Below are 18,233 nucleotides of genomic sequence, written 5' to 3'. Positions count from 1 at the left end.
ATGTCTGCCAGGCTTTTTTCAGCCCTGGGTTTCTCGTATATTTGGTCCCTCTTGTTTGCCTGTTATCATGACATTTGGAAAAAAAAAACAAACAACCCATCATCCTTCCAGAAGGGCTCTTAGGAAACGCTTGGCTGTTTTGTGTTTTGTTTTTTTTTATAGAAAATTTCCATGACTGTCTAAATCTACGCTTTCTGTTCTTAGCCCAGGAGATGGCCTCAGAGAGCATAAATTACACTAATCAGGGAATTGGATTTAAAACAAAACAGTTTGTATTCTCTTAAAATAAGGGCCCGTGTTCCTGAAGTTGTCTGAATCAGACTTCTGTTCAGCAGAGGTAGGTTCTGCTGCCGATAGGCTGGTGTCACGGATTTCAGAAATGTGTCTTCAAAGTAACCCATGTTTGCACTTGAAGCATTAATTCATTATTTACAAGTCTTTTACTTCTCAGATCTGTGATGAACTCACCTGCAAGCAGTTAAAGCTTAGGGCTGAGTCCTGCTTCACCCAATTTGGGCTTGCATTTTACAACGAGAGGAGGGAATTCTTCCTCCCTGCAGCCTTCTCCTTACTGAGGTTACACCAGGTCTGTGCAGGGATTTCAGCTCTTCCTTCGCTGCTGCACTCAAACCATTTTGCTGAAGGGTGACTTAGGAGCACGTTTCTCTTCCCTCTGTTCCGTCGAAGGAGTTGCAGTGGCAAAAAAACATTTTCAGCCTCGCGTTTGGGATCTTTCTGAGCCAGAGCTTGGGAATGCGTTCTGAAATTCTTTGCTTTGGCTCAGTAATGCAAGCACGGTCCAGGCTGATAGGCACATACCGTGCTGCCCGGAGTAATTGCCACCTGGCTGCGTGAAATGAATTGCTGATGCTGGCTCCGGGCGCTGGTGGCCAGATGTTTCCCCTCTGCAAGCGCGCCATCAGCTTCGGCTTCCCTCTTGGCAAGCGCAGCAGAGCAGCGAGCAAGCCCTCGGGGCTGTGCTCTCCTCGTCTCCAGCGGACAAAAACCGAGTCCATCAGCAGATGGTGCAGGCAAGTGTTGATAAATCAAGATCTTCACGCTCCTTGGCTTCGTACCTTGGCGCTCACGTCCTGTTCAGTAATACACAGAGGCTCATTTCCAGCCGTGAAGCTTTGTAGCTCAGGATGGACAGCAGGCTGCAGGGCTGCCTTGCAGAACCCCCCAGCGCTGCAAACAGAGCGCTGGTGGTATCGCCCTGCGCCTGTCTGAGCTCACCCTTGGCAGGCAGCACCGAGACAGCTGCTCGGCTTTCTCCCTTTGCTTGTTTTCAAGTTCAGCTCCTCTTTCCCAGAGAGTGCGTGAGATCTGCGCGGGGCATGGGAAGCCTCCGTGCTCAGCTGGCGTCGCCCAGTGCTCCCGCCTGGATGCAGCGCCATCGTTTCAGCCTCTGCCAGAGGCATTAGAGCAGATCTGGTTCCTCCTAGGTCAGGTGTTGGAATCCCACTCTGCAGAGGTCGGCTTTTTTCCAGGGTAGGGAGGCTAGATGGCGAGCTTGGGAACCCCAAAAAGTAGGCAAGGCAATTGAATCCTGTCCCCTGTGTCTTAGCCTTGAACAAAGCTCCTTTTTCAGCTGGCTCTTGAGCACAACCAGCTCTTCCTCCCAGGGAATCCATCTGAGCAGAGCGGATTTTTGCTAATAAATGGCCTTGGGGGTGTGTGTGGAGGTTTAGTGCCCGTAGGCCAGTGTCAGGGTTCAGTGGGCAATCCTGGCTGTGAGTGCTGCTTCTCTGATACACCCAGCACCAGCATTCGTTGTCATCTGAAGGGGGCCTGAAGAGCACATCGACCCCTCTTGAACACACCCTGAGTTATCCTTAACAATGCCCCCAGTCTGCTCCTTTATTTTTGTCAACCTGGCGCGATTCTTCCTTATTTGTCCCAGTGCAGGGAGAGGCTTCCCGAGCCTCCACGGGTGCCACGGTGCTGTGTGTGTTCACTTATTGGATTATTGCATTTACGCCCTTAATAGCTGAAAGTTCCTTTTTCTCCCTTCCTTTCTAGTCTAAACTGGAGAACCGGGAATACAGAGATGCTCAGGAATTTGCAGCCGATGTGCGATTGATGTTTTCCAACTGCTACAAGTACAACCCCGCCGATCACGAGGTGGTGGCGATGGCACGGAAGCTGCAGGTAAGAACCGCGTCGCACGGCCACCTTCAGTTCCCAATGATTGCCTGCGTCTTCCTTTCCTAATTGCTCTGGCACAATTGGTGCATCATCTCCCAATAACATAAAAAATAGCATAAAATAACAAAAAACATAAAGAAATGCCATCATGGGTAGCAAATCTTGCTGTGGAAGCGATAGGATTGGGCTGACTCAGCCCGATTTGTATTTGCCTCATTAAACTATTTTGTTTCGTAGCATCTTTTTCTTGTCCTCTTCTCTTTTTGATAAAGGAGTGGGAAGAAAAGTAAGGCTCTGAAACGTGTCTTTCCTCCTCGAGAAACCTGTAGAGAAAATAGGGATTGTACCCCCTTCTTGGTGCAGTCGTTGTAGGCACCTTTTTGATCATCCTTACAGTGAAGTTTTATACCCCACTTGCTCCTGCAACGTTTGTAAAGAATGGTGTAGCTGAAAAAGAAGCCACGTGCGTTGAGCGATGTTTTTGCTTGATGCAAAAACTGCTATTCCAAAAAAAAAACACAAAAAGCCAACAATCTGGGTTCCCTTGTTTCACTTCAGTTCACAAGCATGTTGCTCCCGCGGGTCTGAGCGACCCCAAGCTCTTTTCAGGAGCTGTGCAAAAGCTTCTCTTAGCAGTGAGAAGCCCTCAGCTGCTCCTGCTTTGCACGTTTAACCCAAGCATTTCGACAGCTTTCACTGAGAAACACGTGGGGATTCCCTGTCTCTCTGTTTTCAGGCAGCTCTTTCACTTAAATGCTGATTTCTCCCCCGTTTTTGCTTTCTGAGGGTTGTGGGTGCAGCTGTCATTTCCTAAAACTTCCTGCTCTCTGTCTCTTGGTCCCTCCTGCATAACTTCAGCGTGTTAAACCTGACCCAAACTGAGCTGCAGGAGGCATTCAGGTGCAGCAACCTCCCAAAAGCCGCGTGGAAACGTGCGCCTGTAGCAGGAGGGGGATGCAGGATGGGCTCAGCGGGGCTTGTTCACAGCACACAAGGTCCTGGCTGGATGGGATGAGAAGCGTGCAAGGACACCAGGGCTAAAGCTGCTGGGAAGAGGCTTTGTTCCCGTGCTCATCATCACCGTGGGGCTTGCTGGAAGGATTCAGCAGCAGCTTCAGCACGGCTGGGCACAAAGCACCGGCTTCTTTCTTAGCAAGATAACACAGCGTCATCAGAAAAAGCCCCGCGGAGATTTTTTGCTGTTTACAGTTCTTGCCATCCCTGCACAAGAAAAGCTGAACTCGAGCTGAATGGAGCGGAGGGACTATTTGAATGACAAGGCGTTGGGGTCTCGCTGTATGAAAGGAAGAAAAAAAAAACAACAAAAACCAGCGTGGCTTGCTTTTAACCTTCAGAAAGCAGGGATCTGATTTACATCAGAAAACGCCAGAGCTGGGAAAAACTTGAAGGACATGAGATTCAGGGGAAAAAAAAAAAAGTAGAAACTGGATATTAATAGCTTTGGGCTGGGTCTGTAATGATTACAGAGTAGTTTCTAGAGGAAGTAATAGGAGAAGAATGCTTCCAGATTGTTCCTGGCTCTGTGTAAACTCCTGTGTCCGGTGCCCAAGGCTAACATCTAGATTTTAATGGGGATGTTCCCAAACCTTTCACACTTCGCACTGGAGCAGCCTTTTCTCTCCTCTTCGTGGCACGGCGGCCATCAGGAAATCGTGTAATCACTAGAAATCCCTGGGAATTGGTTGACCCCTGAGAGGTTTCATCAAGTTTAGGGTCGATATTTCCTTGTGATGCTTCTGTAAAATCAGCTCTGGGCTGGTTGAATTTGAGATAAACATAAACTGAGTTAAATGTGTGTTTCAGCACGCTTCTGATGTGAAATTTGTAGCATTCAGCATCTGGTGGTGGTGTTTTTTTTCCCCCTTTTGGATTCTGTGGTTGGTAGACGGCTGAAAAACGCGATGCTCGCCCTCTGGCCACTCATTCTCTTGTTTTGGTCTGGCGAAGCACTTCACAGCCACTTCAAGTGGCGTCCTAAAGCGTTTTCTAACCAGCAGCAGAAGGAACCGGCCGGATCTGATCTGAAATTCTGGTCACTGTTGTCGCAGGCTGCAGAGCTGTAAAGAGCTGCGCGGAAACTTGAGACTTTTCTTTCTCTCACCCCGTCCTGTGGGGAAAGTCCTCAGCAGCCGACACTGCCAGGTGATACCCCGTGGAGGCAATAAAGGACACATTTAGCTCTTTGCAACCGGGATTTTATTCACCTGAGTCAACCCCGCGGGCAGGCTCAGGAGCCCATCCCTGCCCGGAGCCACTTGGGAAACTTTTTCCCAACGTAAAGATGAAAATCTTGCTTTTTGAATGCAACGCCACGACCGTGTGGTGGTGGCCGACAGGGAGAATGTCCCCGTGGCTGCTTTGTAAAGCTGATTTTTATGTTCTGCAGGTTGGAGCCGGTTACTTCAGCTCCTTGCACTCCCTCGGGGTTAATAGCGTGTCTTTTCACCCTCCTTGTGTGGCTAAATCCCCAAAAGTGGATTTCAGGAGTTCTCCTCACTGGTGTTTGTGGCTCTTGGAGCTCCTGTTGTGATAGGGGTGGGTGCCAAAGCTCAGGCAGCCGGGCTAGCAGTTCTCCCTTCGCCTGTACCCTGTGCAGAGAACTCATTTCGGGTGGAAAGGAGCCAAACAGACGAGTGAGGTTTCTGGAGCACTGCTGAGGTTTGGAAACCGGGCTGAGGATGCAAGTCTGGGCACGGGTTAGCGAGTTCCCATCAGCCAGGAGCGCCGGGCGTTGCTTAACAGATAGCCCTGGTTCTGCCCACTCGAGCTATTTACCTGTCCTTGCATCAGCCTCTGAATTAACCCTGTCCGAATCTCTCTGTTCCCACTTTCTGCTTGGAAGCCGATTTTTGAGGAGTTTTGGTGTGAGCAGGAGCTCGAGCTCCCTCGCGGTTGTGCCAATCAAGCGTGGAGCTGGGAATTGTGCATGAAGCAGCCGAGGGGGCCAAAACAAATCCCTCTGCCTGCAGTCACAGCCCCGGGCACCGCCTTTGTCCTGGTTGATGTTTGTCCAAGCAAAGGACAGGCCGGTGGCACCGGGGATTTGCATGGCAGTAAGAATCCCTGATTACAGAGACATTAATTAGGCTGTTACTTGCTTCCTCGTTAGGAGTGCTAGGGGGTTTTCCAAATGCTGAGGGCTTTTCGTAACCCAAGTGCTTCTGAACTGATTGATGGTTTTTAACTTTGCTCAACTGGATTTCAAATCAACCTTCCTGAGTGTTACATGGAAAGCTAGACAGGCATAAAGAGCTGGGAAGTTCTTATTCCTGACCCTAAAGAGTTCAGAAATTGTATGTGAGCAGTGTTTTAGCATGGGCTGCCGGCGGTAACGAAGCACCGGACTTTCTGGTTCATGGCAAGCAGTAATTAGTTTGTAAACACACATTAAGGGCAGTGACTCAGCGCCTTGAAGCACTGCAGCTCGTTGCAGGGGGAGCGAAGTCACAAGCACCCTCGCACGCCTCTGTCGTGCTGCAAGCCATCTGAAAGCTCTCCTTTTCCTCGACTGTGTGCTCCGGAGCACTTTGTGCTTGCAGTGCAGCAAGGGAAGCAATTCCTTCCCCCTTCCAGCCTTGCTGGCTCCTTTTGTGGGAGCACAGAAGAGAATTTGGCATTTCTGCCAGTAGATGGAAGCAGCGAAACAACATCTGCAGCGCCCGAAGCGTGCACTGAACAGAGGCACAGGAGGTTCAGGACGGAGAAATGCCTCCCAGCAGCGCTCCACCTGCACAAAACGAAGAAGGAGGGACGAACAAAGGAGCTCAGGGAAATGCTGAGCCAGCTTTAAGCACCACCAGCTCCTTAAACGAACAGCGAGGACGAGCCTGACCTGAAAATCTTGGAAGCCTCGGGGCTGAAGAAGGTTGCTCCTCGTGTGCGAGCATCTCATGCGCTCAGGTGTGGGCTGCAGGGAGAGGGAATCCACTTGTTGTCCGTGCTCAGTGGGCTTGGTGGCAAAACATCTCCTGTTCAGAGGTGTCACAGGTCCCTGGGTGTGCTTAACAGCTGCTTTGCAAGGCGCTGGAGTCCCCGTGCTTAAAGTCAGCTCGGCGTTGGAGCGGGGGATTTGATGTCACCGGGTGTTTGACTTGCTAAAGGGATTTAATAAGTCCCAGAAATCTGCATCGATTTGCGTGCAGCTAATGTTGACGGTCTGCTGGGGCGTAGAAGGAAGCCGTGGACCTTGGGTGGAAGGTTCCTGCTCGGTGCCACGCACCCAGGACACGGAGAATGTCGCCTCCTTTCCTTCCTACATAAAAAAGGGGAAAAAAATGAGTTCCCGAAGCTGCTTCGTTGTCTCCTCTGCTTCCCAGCTCAGCATCGCTCCCTGAAAAGCCCCGAGGCTCAGCTGGATCCCCTCCTGGGAGCTCCTCTTCTCCTTGGGGGGCTCCAGAAGGAGCCTGGAGTGACCAGCAGAGCTCTTGTGGAGCTGTCTGGCTTCTAAATAAGTAAAAGCAGGGGAGCTGAGCCCATTTTCAGGTCTCACTTCCCCAAAATCAGGCATTTTTTCTGCAAGTGCTTCTCCCATCGCGAGGCAGTTCAGGTGGCAACCTGCCCTATTGAGGGGAGCGCCCGGGTACAAAACCAGCTCTTTTTCAGTTGCTTTGGCAGCGTGGGCGTGTACAAAAACAGTCGGATTGATGTGAAACAACTCAGGGATCACAACCTTGGCTGGAAGCGTGGCATCGAGATTAAAATCTAACGCAGGTAGCACTTGTTCCGGGAAACTCGATGAGAAAACAAGACTGGGAGCGGTGTTGGGTGTAGGATGGGACAGAGGGGACCCTGCTGCAGTTGGGAGCAGCACCCACAAATGGTCCCTGCCTCCTGCTGTGGCCCCGGTCCCTAAGGGATCACCGGTGGCTTCACCTCAAGTACCGGGAGCGAAACGGCGCGAGCACACACACAGCCTTTCACTGGAACTGCCTCGATAAGAAACACAATCAGCCTTTCACTCCTAATCTCGCTGGTTTAAATTAAAGCGGATCTTAATCGGGCTTTAGAGCAAAACGACTTTCCCAGCCGTGGGGTAGCGGTGAAAATAACCCGGCTTGGTACTCCTGAGGATAATGGGGAAGTGTTTGCACAAGGGTTTGATTAAATCGAGGTGGTTTTCGCGGCACGGCCGTAGGAGAACGGGCAGCAGCAGTTTCACTTAGGAAATCCAGCCTGTGTCTGGGCTGAAACGGAGAGGGAATAAATGGCAGCGCAGGAGCTGAGCTCGGCAGCGTTGCAGCTTTGAAAATGAATCTTGCTGGAAAACTTTCCCCCCAAACCATCCTGGATACAGTCAAAATTCCAACCAGACTTGAAGTGTTGAGGAAGCGATGTTTGCAGCAGACGGGACTGTGTGTGTGTGAGTTTGTTGCTTGCACAGAGACCACAGGTATGTAGGGAACACCCTGGAGATGCTAACTGCCTTCGGTAGGAGCACGGTGCTCTGCCAAACCCTGCCTGATTTTTTTTCCATCTTCTTTTCAGGACGTATTTGAGATGCGCTTCGCTAAGATGCCAGACGAACCAGAAGAACCTGTGATTCCAGCCTCTTCTCCCGTGGTGGTGCCACCTCCAACCAAGGTGGCTCCCCCTTCCTCGAGCGATAGCAGCAGCGATAGCTCCTCGGACAGCGACAGCTCGTCGGATGACTCCGAGGAAGAGCGAGCTCAGCGGTTAGCAGAACTCCAGGAGCAGGTACCGTGTCCGTCCCGGGGCACCTGGGGTTTCTTTCTTCACCTCAACTGCCTCAGGCAGCTTGTTTTATTTAGCTCACAGCCTCAGGATTGCTGTCTGATACCGAGTGTCAGCTGTAAAGTGCTCTACGAGCTGTGAAGGGCCGGTGGAGTACGAAGCAGTGGGTGCAGTTCAGAGCTGTCCTCCCAGGGCTCTCCACAGCTGCACAAAATAGTCCCCAGCTCGCTGTCTGAGGTCAGGTGCTGCCTTATAAATGGGCTGAACGCCTTCAGGGCTGCCTGAGCCCTCAGGAGGAGGATTTATCTGCTGTGGCCAGCTGACACTCTGCGGGGGAAGGCCGTGAGATAAAGAGCAGGCAGCTCCAGCTTCTTGCGTCCTTCCAGTTCGTGACGTTGTTGGCACTGGGAAGTAAAAGCGTTGAGGAAGTGAGCGGCCCACTTCTGCCCTAACGGGGAGAAAAGCTGTGCCAGGCTCTATAAAAAGATTGCCTCCTTCCTGTTGCAGAGGTCACGACACTTAAATATACAAAAATCAGGGTGATAAAAAGCTGGAAGAAGTGACCTAGTTAGTAGTAAAAGATAAGAAAGCACAGAAGGTAGAGAAGGATGGAGAAAAGAGAGAGAGAGGTGATTAATGTGGAGAGAAGGAGGTGCTGGGCAAAAGTATCTTGATCTTTGTGTGTCTGCCTCTCAGCTTAAAGCAGTGCATGAACAGCTTGCAGCCCTGTCCCAGCCACAGCAAAACAAACCAAAGAAGAAGGAGAAAGACAAGAAGGAAAAGAAGAAGGAGAAGCACAAAAAGAAGGAAGAACTGGAAGACAGCAAGAAAAGTAAAGCCAAGGAACCGCCACCCAAGAAAGCTAAGAAAAGTAACAGCAACAGCAGTACCTCCAGGTCAGCCCTGTTTGTGTCCCATCACGTTTTGTTGCGCTGAGGAGCATGACACTCGTTTGTTTTTTTTTTTTTCTTCTGATAATTAACTTTCTTACACGCAGGATTCTTGAAAAGTAACTCCTGTGCCTTTGGTAGGGCTGGCTCGCAGCAAAGCCCCTCGCCTTCGTGCTGGTGCGATCGCTTTGCGTCGCGGGCACGAGTTCAGCAGCAGCACCTGCTCGTGCTGCTGTGTTTCGGTGTCTGCCTGCTGGGGCTGCTTTTAGCACATTAAATATGGGAGAGAAAACCCCGCAGAGTCGGGCTGCTGCATCTCAGCGCCCTGCGTTCTGTAGTTTTCCTGCCCCTTCCTTTTTTTGGAGCTGGAGGTTTTGAACGAAGAGGTAAGGTGCCAAAAGCCGAGTATCTGCTGCTTGAACAGGAAGGGGATGTTGTGCCTCGGTATTGAAACCTGGGTGAAAAGGAGGAGTTTGGCATATTTAGCTGAAATGAGCTGAAATTAAGGAGTTGTTGCTTCTTGTGAACATGTTTCCTTACGGATACTGGCTTTTGCTTCTGCCTGCGTGCAGCCTACAGGGAGATTGTGCTGCCCTAGTGCTGCTGCGGTGTCAGATTCCACACAGCAGAAGCCTTTCCTGCAGGGAAATGTGCAGCATCAGTTGGGCTTTCGTCCGTCCGAGCGCAGATGTGAAGAATTAACCTCTGGAGCTGCTCATTTCTGTCTGAGTTGAGGGAACGTTGGACGGGTAGCTCGGACTTGGATGCCCAAGGGGTAGCAGGCTGAGCATCCCGCATCCAGCCTCGTGGCTGGGCTGGAAAATAAGAGGATGCTTTTTAGGATTGAAAGGAGACGTGCAGAGAGCTCCCTCCTGCACCTCGTGCCTGGTTTGTTCTCTGTTTGATGCCGCAGCAGTAGTTGTAAAATCCGAGTGCCGTGGTTGTTCCACGATGTTAGAGCCAAGCAGCTGCTTTGTGAAACGTCTCTGTGTTTTGATGTGCTCTGTAATAACATTTTATAATTATTCTTAAGTAGTAAGAAGGAGCCTGTGACGGTGAAGAACAGCAAGCCCCCTCCAGCCTACGAGTCTGAGGAGGAGGAGAAGTGTAAGCCAATGTCCTATGAGGAGAAGAGGCAGCTGAGCCTGGACATTAACAAACTCCCTGGTGAGAAACTGGGCCGAGTTGTCCATATCATCCAGTCAAGAGAACCCTCGCTTAAAAACTCCAATCCCGATGAGATTGAAATTGACTTTGAGACATTGAAACCCTCCACGTTACGGGAGCTGGAGAGATACGTGACATCGTGTTTACGGAAGAAGAGGAAACCTCAAGGTACCTGTCAGCCTCAAAGCTGTTCCCTTCGTGTTCCCAGCCGGGTGACAGATTTGCAGAGAGAGATGTTGGTTTTTATGCTAAAATGCTGGTTTTTAGGCATTTTATATCCTTGCTCAGTGAAAGAGAGGAGCTTCTACTTCTCTAGCAAAACGAGCAGTGCCACCACAGCGTGTCTGTTAAATCCAGCTGCTCTGACACGAGGCTGCTGATCCTTGGCCTCCCTCTAACGTAAATATTTTCTTCCAAATCCTACCGATACGAAGCGTGCAACTTGCTGCCAGTTGGGTGGAACAGCACCCGCCGTTTCAGCCCCAGGCAGGCTGTTTTTTTTATAAAAACCACGGGTGCTCTTTCTGACGAGCAGCAGCCTCGTGGTGGGGCAGGGGAGCGGAGGCAGGCGGGGGGACCACGAAGCCCTGCAGGGCACGGGGCTCGCTCTGAGCTGCCTGCTCTTGGGGCTGAGGCTCCCGACCTCGCCCCTCCTCTCTGCCAGCCTTTTTATTCCCCTTTTCAACATCCCCGTTTATTCACGGCTGAGGGACTGATAAGCATTTTGGTTACTGGAATGAAATCTTGGGGGATTTGAAAGGAATCTCCTAGTTGCCCGTGGGCAAAGGGGAGGGGAGGGGGATCACAGTGTGCTATAAACCAGAGTGGAAAACAAACCTACCCAAACCTTGGGAGCTTGCTTCATGCTCTTGCACCCGATTAAAACATTTAGATAGTTTTATTTGGGTTTAGCAAGTTGTAAAGAGGTACAGCAGGGCCCGAGGGCTCTTCAGCTGTAGCGCCCCGTTTTTATTGGGGTTTAAGCTACTAAAATAGGCAGCTGCCTACTTCCCACTGCCTCAGCTACCTGGGCCAGGAAGGTGATGCAGCTAAAAAAAAAAGAAAAAAAAATGAATTTTCATCAGTGAGAACCCGCTGCTGCTTGGCACAGCGAGCTCGGGGTGGCCGCGAGCAGCAGAGAGGAGCTTGGGTTCGGCAGCAACCCTGGCCTGATGCCGTGGGAGGGGAAACCCCCATCATTTTCTGCCCCTTTTAAAACCTCCAAGGGCCTGCTGCAGCCCGGCTCGTGCAAGTCAGAGGTGGGAATAAGCGCAGCAAAATCAAGGGGGTTTGCCACGCAGCAGGAGGCAGGGTTCTGGGGGGCCGCTTCTCCTTCTGACGCTCTTGTCCTGTTGTCTTGTTGCAGCAGAAAAAGTGGATGTAATTGCTGGTTCCTCTAAAATGAAGGGGTTCTCGTCCTCAGAGTCTGAGAGCACCAGCGAGTCGAGCTCCTCCGACAGTGAAGATTCAGAAACAGGTTAGATGCAGCTTATTTAAAGACTCAGTCCTATACCTGGTTTCTGTATAAATAAATATGTTTTCATTACCGGCTTGGTCTTTAATTTTTTGTCTTTGTAATCAAACCAATGTACCCAGCGGAGATGCTGCATGTTGCCCGTCTCGGGCCCTCCGTGTACAACTTGGCAGTAGCGCTGTTGTCTCTGGCAGTTCTCGAGCGCTACGAGATATTTTCATAAGCTTTCCTTTCTCAAGTTGGATGTGGGCGCAGGAGCCAAACTGCGGCATGTGCCAAGGTAGCTCTTTGTCTGGCTGATGACCTAGATTTGTATTTTTAGAAAGCCGCTCTATTGTCCTCGCGGGAGGCACGAGGCGTTCTCACCAGGAACGCTTGTGCAACAGAGCAGTGCGCTGGAGAAAGGCTTGGGAGACGTGCGTTATTTGTGTAAAGAGCCTTTTTTTACGGCGTCGGGCAGGTCTGTGTAGGAAAAGTAGGGTAAAAACTTCCAGGGCAGCGTCTGCTCTGCGTAGCTCTGTGCTTCTGCCTTGGTACGACCTCTGCCTTTCGTTGTTTGGGCTTGGACGAGGCTGCCCTCGCCCTCTGGTGAAGCGTTGCTCTTTCCTCTAACATCTCGTGCTGGCGTTCCCTGCTTGCTTTTACATCAGCAAAGCCGTGCGGTCGACTAAAGCTCTTTTCCCCTCTAGCTGCTAACCCAGCTTGGCCTCCAGAGGTGTCCCCGGGCTCTTCCCAGCACGCAGGGCAGCAGAAAGGCTTCTGCATGGCCGGGAGGTGCACGAGGCAGGGGATATCCTGCCTCCTCTTTCAGAGCAGGGCTGGCTCCGTGGCACAAACCGAGCAGAAATCCTCTCACCATCCTGCCAGCCTCCAGCCTCGTGTTATTTCGGTAGGAGGAGAAAAGAAATGCACGGGCTGGAGGCTCGTGGATCTGCAGCTCTGAAACCAGCAGGGCCTGAGAGCTGTCAGAAGGCTCCTCTCTCTCTTCCTTTCTCCTCCAAAAACGCAGCAGCTGGGATTGATTGGACTTGAGTTGGAGCCAAGCTGGCATCAGTTCCCGTAAATGCTTCAGTTTTTAAGGATGTGTGCGTCTGGGATCATGCTGGAGTGTGCTATCTTTTAACATGACATATGGAGGTTGCATGCTTTTGCCTACTTCCACGTATTTTTAGTAGGATCTGCGTGGTTTTTTGTTTTTTTTTGAGGAACTTGCAAGGTTTTGTTGCATTGGACTAACTCGTAGATGGCGATGGGAAGGTTAAATCTGTCGGTGACGAATTCCCAGAGGGGAAGGGTGACCCGTGCTCCTTGGCAAAGCAGTGAAACAAACCGGCCGTGTTTGTGCTCGTAGAAAACGCTCGGGCCACTTATTTCCATTAATTTCCTCCTGCCTGCAGCCCTGCGGGGCTTTGCCAGGGGCTCGGAGCCCCGCTGGCCGTGTTGGGCACCGCGTGGGTCCTAGAGCTGCGGCGTGGTTGAGGTTAGAAGGGGATCTTAAAACCCATCGGGTTCCAGCCCCTCAGCGTGGGCAGGGACACCTCCCACTAGACCCAAAGTTTCATCAGGGGCCGTTAAGTGGCCGACCCCACCCCAACCCGGGGTGCCGGTCCCGTTTCCAAATGTGGAACCAAAAAAATCGCCCGTGGAGACGAATCTGACGAGGGCGATGTGGTGCTGGTTGGAAATTCTGTCCGCAGCCCCAAGTCCGCTCCAGCTGACAAAACCGGCCTCTGATGAAACTGAAAATGCTCTTTTTTCTCCCAAATATGCCTGGTGACGGGGCCATAGACGCAGAGAGGGAGAAAACGGTTTGCAGGTAGAAGCCCAAACCTTTGGATTTAGAAGAGAACCGCATCAGTGATGCGATGTGGCAAACAGATGATGATTAAACTCCTTTTTTTTAGTAATTTACAGCCAACGGGGCTTTGCTTTTCCTAAAAAAGCCAAGCCTCCCCTCCCGATCCACCACCACGAGCTGCCGAAAGCCCTCGCTGGCAGCGTGGCCGGGTGCCTGCAGAGCCGCCTCGTTCCCTCTAATTACGGGGACCCTGTTTAATTGCTGCGGGGGGGGCTGCACGCTTCCGATGTCGTGTTTTTGGTGACATCGCAGCCCTGTCCTTGTCCCCAGTCCTTTTGGACCTCGGAGCAGGATGAGGCTGTTCCTTTTTGCTGTTAAATATTCCTGTATTTACCCGCCCCCGCTTTTGGAAACTGGGGAGGTGGAGAATTGAGTTTGCCACTTTGTTTGCTCTCTGATTTGAGTTAGGATCAGGCATCTCAGGAGCTTTTCCGTGTTTTTTTTTTTCTCTGGCCACTTTATTTGGTTGCTGAGCTGCTGCACGGCAGGATCCCACCGTGGGTTTTGCGCAGCAGGCGTCGGGGATGTTCAAACCTGACACAAGCTGATGCACGACTTCTGTTTTACCTCGGTTTGCTCTTGCTTTGAGAAAAAAAGCCAGGCAGGCCGTGCTCACGGGTGCAAGCAGAACTAGGTGCCATCAAGCCGTCACCGAGAATTAACTGCAATTAACTGCAAACGAGTTGCTTTGAAGCTACACGCAGCTTGGCTGTCGGGCAGCGCTCTCCCACGAGCTGCCTCTTGCTTTTTGCAGCCCAGAGCTCGTAAGACGTGGGTCCTTTGTTCGTGGATCCTTTTTTCCATGGATCCTTTTTTTCCGTGAATCCTTTTTTTCCTGGATCCTTTTTCTCCTGCTCGCTTACGAGCGATGTCTCCAGCCCTCAGTTGAGTTGCCAGCAGAGCGTGTTGTGTTTATTTAAGTCGGGAGCGTTGCTCTCCTCCTCTAAACCCGCAGGTACGGCGATACTCTGAAAGCAGGAGGCTTCAAAGGGGGGGAAAAGCAAAATAAATACAGGCTTTGTGGTGTAGGAGAGCGAGCAGCCTTTGCCTTAAGCCCTGCGAAACCAGCGGTGCAGAACGAGAGGGTTATTCCAGTCTAACTCGTCGTAATTAGCGCCCAGGTGCATGCAAACGACCCCGAGCTTTTGAGGAAAGCAGCCTTGGCTTTTACACCTCTCGGGTAGCAGGAACGGCCTCTTGGGTTTCGTGTTTGTGGATTTTGTTGTTGTTTTTTTCCCCAAATCTCCCTGTTTTAGCGAGTTTTGAACGAGATCCAAGCGTGTCGGTGCGTGAAGGCTTCGCTGAAGGCACAGGTGCAGTGGCAGCGGTGTTCAACCCAGGGCTGGTGCAGGCAGTTGGTTAGTAAGGAATCAAAAACCGGGCCGCGAAATGGGGAAAAAAGCCGTTTTTGGGCTTTCTGCAAGCCCGTGCTTGGGGCTGTTTCTGCCTTTGGGAAGAGAGGAGCTGACGTTAGGCGGTGCGACGAGGCGGCGCGGCGTCTCACCGCTGCCAGTGGCTCGGGTTTTGTCATCACGAAGTTAGTCTTGGTGTCCTCCGTGATGCTCTCCTGCTTGCTCAGGGCAACTTTTCTTGACTCGAGCGAGTTTTTATTTAACCCTGGACCCATTCTGTGGCCTCGAGAGAGGGCTGGCGCTGCCGTGGCCGAACCGTTGGTTGTTCGAAGCGGGTTTTTAGGATTTGCTCCTTTCTGCCCCCTTTCCCGGGCTGTTTCTTGGGTGATCCAGCTGGGTGCCACTCATTTTGGCACCACGAGCCCTTCCCATGCTTCTATGGCGCTGGTTTGGCCTGGATGGCAGAGGGCAGAGAGCTTCGGGTACGTTTCAGCCTCGTTTGCTGATCCCGCAGCTCCTGCTCTCTCCTAGAACCCCAAATCCCCCCAAATCTTTTCCCATAAAAGATTCCTGCCTTTTTTAGGAGCTCGCGGGCTTTGCTGCGGCTGGGAGGCTGGAAGGGGGAAACCCAGGCTCAGGTTTTCACCTCTGGTGCTAAAAAACCACCCAGACCCGACGCCGGGACCCCTCGGCGGGGCCACAACCGGCCCCGCAGTCCCAAAAACAATCTTTGAGTCAGCTTTTCTATCCAGGAGCAGCTCTTTCGATAAGCAATAGCCTATTCCCAAGTTGTTTCTCGTGCCGTTTTCCTTAAATTCCGGGTCTCTTTTAGCCATTTGTTAAAATGTTCTCCCCGGCCGAGCCGTTTGTTCTGCCGCGTGTTATTTCCCTGCGAGGCGCAGGGGGGGTGGGATCGTGCTCTTTTATTGGAATGTATAACTGCATGTTTCTTCAGCAAACTTGTAACTCTAGCTCTCTCGAATTGCACCAGTGTGAACTGTTTGAAAGTTGGAATGGATTTGACCAAGAATGGACTGTTTTCGTACCGTTTTTATTCAGATTTCTTCCAGTTAGTGTTTTATCTGCTACAAAGAATTACTTTATACAAATCTGTTTATTTTTATATCTTGTCTGCATGCTTTTGGATTATAACAGCCATGTAACCACAACCTCCTTCCAAAAAGAAAAGAAAAAAAAAAAATTGTATAGTTTTTTTTTTTGTTCGTTTCGTTCTGTTTTTAAATAATAAAATCAATAAAGTGTTTGGCTTGCTCCAGAAAAAAACGCACCTTTTGTATAATCCTGGAATCGTAGTTTTTAACTATTTGACGTGGAGGTGGAAGTCTTGCCGCTAGGGTAGCGCACGTTAGGGATTTGCTATTCGGGACAGGCGTGGGTGGGAGCAGGAGAATTTAGGGAAAAAACCCTAAAGAGGGGAAGGTGCCGGAGAGCCTCCGGGGAAGGCGTGCGCCCGCGGGAGCCGCTTGGGTGCTGAGCAGCTCAGCCCCATCCTCCTGCTCTGCCAAACGTGCTGAGATGACATCATGGAAACTGCATTCCTGTGTTTTTTCGGTGATTTCACCCACGCACACAAAGCAGAGTGGCAGGCCTGCCGCTGTTCTTTTTCCTTCAAGCTCCCAGCTGCTTGGACAGGGCTCGTTTTGGGCACAAAACCCTTTTTTTTTGTGTTTTTTTTTTTTTTTTCCCCCTTGGGGAGCCTCACTGCCGGTTGCCCACCGGTTGCCATTGCGCCAAGCCTGTGGAGGATGCTCGGCTGCCCGTCCTCAGCCAGGGCTCGGATCTTTTGGCACCTCTGCAGTCGGCCATCGTGCCGGGGAACGTTTCCATCGCATCGTGGCGAGCTCACAACGCCGAGCGGGACCGGTGCTGCCTCCCAGCCCAGAACCAAGCATCCACCGGGAACGCCGTGCGCCCTGCCTGCACCGAACCTCCCCGCCGAGCAGCCTCCGTGCATCCAGGACGGTGGGGAAATCCGCGAGCATCTCCCCAAAAGAAGCGATGAGAAAAGGCGCCGGCTTCTCAGCGCTGGATCCCCGTCATTTCTCACCATATTCGCTTGGGCTGAGCTCACCTCTGGCCCTCGGGGTTTTCCCTTTCCTCGTCTTTCGGCCTCGAAGCCGTGTGGGTTGGTGTCTGCAACCCGAATTAGAGAGAAGCGCTCTGCCACGACGCTCGCGTGGCTTTTTTCAGCCCCAGCCCGTCTCCTTCGAGGACACGTCTTAGTTCCACGCCACCCAACGCTTTTCTCTTCTCTTCCCCGATACCCGCAGTCTGCAGTGCACTTTTCCTCCGAGTTTCAATTCCTTTCCCTTCCCACGAGTGCTTTTACCCCAGATAAGGCAGAAGCAGGGCTCCTTGCAACCCCCCCATATCACAGCTCGCCGTGGGGCTGGGAGGCTTTTGGCCACGCAGCCCCATGGCCGCGTAGCCCTAGGTAAGTGGAGCATCCGCAGAAGTCACCCATTTCTCAGCCCGTCTTGCTTTTCCCCGCATCCACAGCCACTTTGCCCTTTGACCAGCTTCCACCCACGAATTCATCCCCGTATTTTTTGCCCTGGGAGGGCGAAATCTCCCAGAGCCGGGCTGCAGGAGCTGGAAACGGCCGCCTCGTGCTCTTTTCCACTGGATCTGCAAGCGTGGAGATTTCCATAGGGGCTCTGCCACCTTCGTGCACCCACATCAAACAATTCTTGCCTTCCAAAGGACTCTTTGCAGGCACGTTGTCTGCAGCAGGGGCTGGCACTTTTGCTGTTTTCGGTGCCCTGAGCTGAGATTTTCCTTTTCTTTCCGAATTGACATTTCTTTTTGCTTCATCATCTGCAAAATCAGAGCGTGTTCCCTTTGCTTTTGGGTGTTCGATGATGCCCAGATCTTTGTGCCCTCATCAAAACGCCTTCTATGCCTCAACCCAGGAGAGGAAGAGGAGGCGAGCCTAAAAAATCAGCCAAAAAAACGGGCAAGGCTGATTTTTCCAAAGCCACCTTTGGAAACGGCGTTGGGGTCGAAATTCCCTCCCGTGCCAAGCACGGCTGAAATAACGCCACATAAGGCCAAAGGAGTCGGAGCGCTGTCGGGCTGGAATTTGCCGCCGAGGAATTTTTGGCTGGATAACCCGATATCGGACAAATGTATTTCTGTTGCTTCGCCGTTTCTTGGCGTGGACTTGCAGAGGAAATCCTGGGAAAGGGTGGTTGTGTACACGAACTTAGGCCAGTTGTTGCGATGATCGTGCTTTAAAAATATCCCCGGCTCTCCGTGCAGCACAGGGAGGAGGCGTGAGAGATCACCCTTTGTCCGCTCACACAGACCCAAATCCTCCGGGTTAGGAGGCAGGGTTGCTGTTTGCCTAGCTCCATTTCTTTCTCTCTCTCTTTTTTTTTTTTTTTTCTATCTCCTTGTGGTTCCAGCGTCTCTCTCCTTATCTCTGCCTCCGAGCGAGGCGGCATTCCTGGAATAGCTGAGTCTGGTCAAGCACAGCTCCGTTGCTCTCGTGCGCTGCTTTGCCAAAACCCGTGCGGCAGAGATGCTGCTGGAGGGAGGCTCCCACCACGTTGCGTTCGTGTGTGGGTCCTGCAGCACGATGCTGAAAACCCCGATCCTCCCCGGTCCCA

The 18,233-nt window shown here is 51.8% G+C and overlaps 1 protein-coding gene across 6 annotated transcripts in view; it reads left to right on the top strand.

Annotated features, from left to right (window-relative positions):
- The window catches only part of BRD4 (bromodomain containing 4), a 58,763-nt gene that overhangs the window by 32,430 nt on the left and 8,100 nt on the right, over nucleotides 1-18,233 (top strand). For 5 of the 6 annotated variants that reach the window (XM_068664486.1, XM_068664484.1, XM_068664487.1 and 2 more), the window contains 5 exons: nucleotides 2,023-2,151; nucleotides 7,654-7,863; nucleotides 8,557-8,756; nucleotides 9,784-10,085; nucleotides 11,284-11,394. In XM_068664486.1, coding sequence (XP_068520587.1) covers nucleotides 2,023-2,151; nucleotides 7,654-7,863; nucleotides 8,557-8,756; nucleotides 9,784-10,085; nucleotides 11,284-11,394 — 952 coding nt within the window. The remainder of the gene's footprint in view (nucleotides 1-2,022; nucleotides 2,152-7,653; nucleotides 7,864-8,556; nucleotides 8,757-9,783; nucleotides 10,086-11,283; nucleotides 11,395-18,233) is intronic. The other variant, XM_068664485.1, reaches the window with a different exon arrangement.

Source organism: Anas acuta, chromosome 32 (genome assembly GCF_963932015.1).
Source record: "Anas acuta chromosome 32, bAnaAcu1.1, whole genome shotgun sequence".
Lineage (NCBI taxonomy): Eukaryota > Metazoa > Chordata > Aves > Anseriformes > Anatidae > Anas > Anas acuta.
This window is presented reverse-complemented; position numbering and strand designations above follow the sequence as displayed.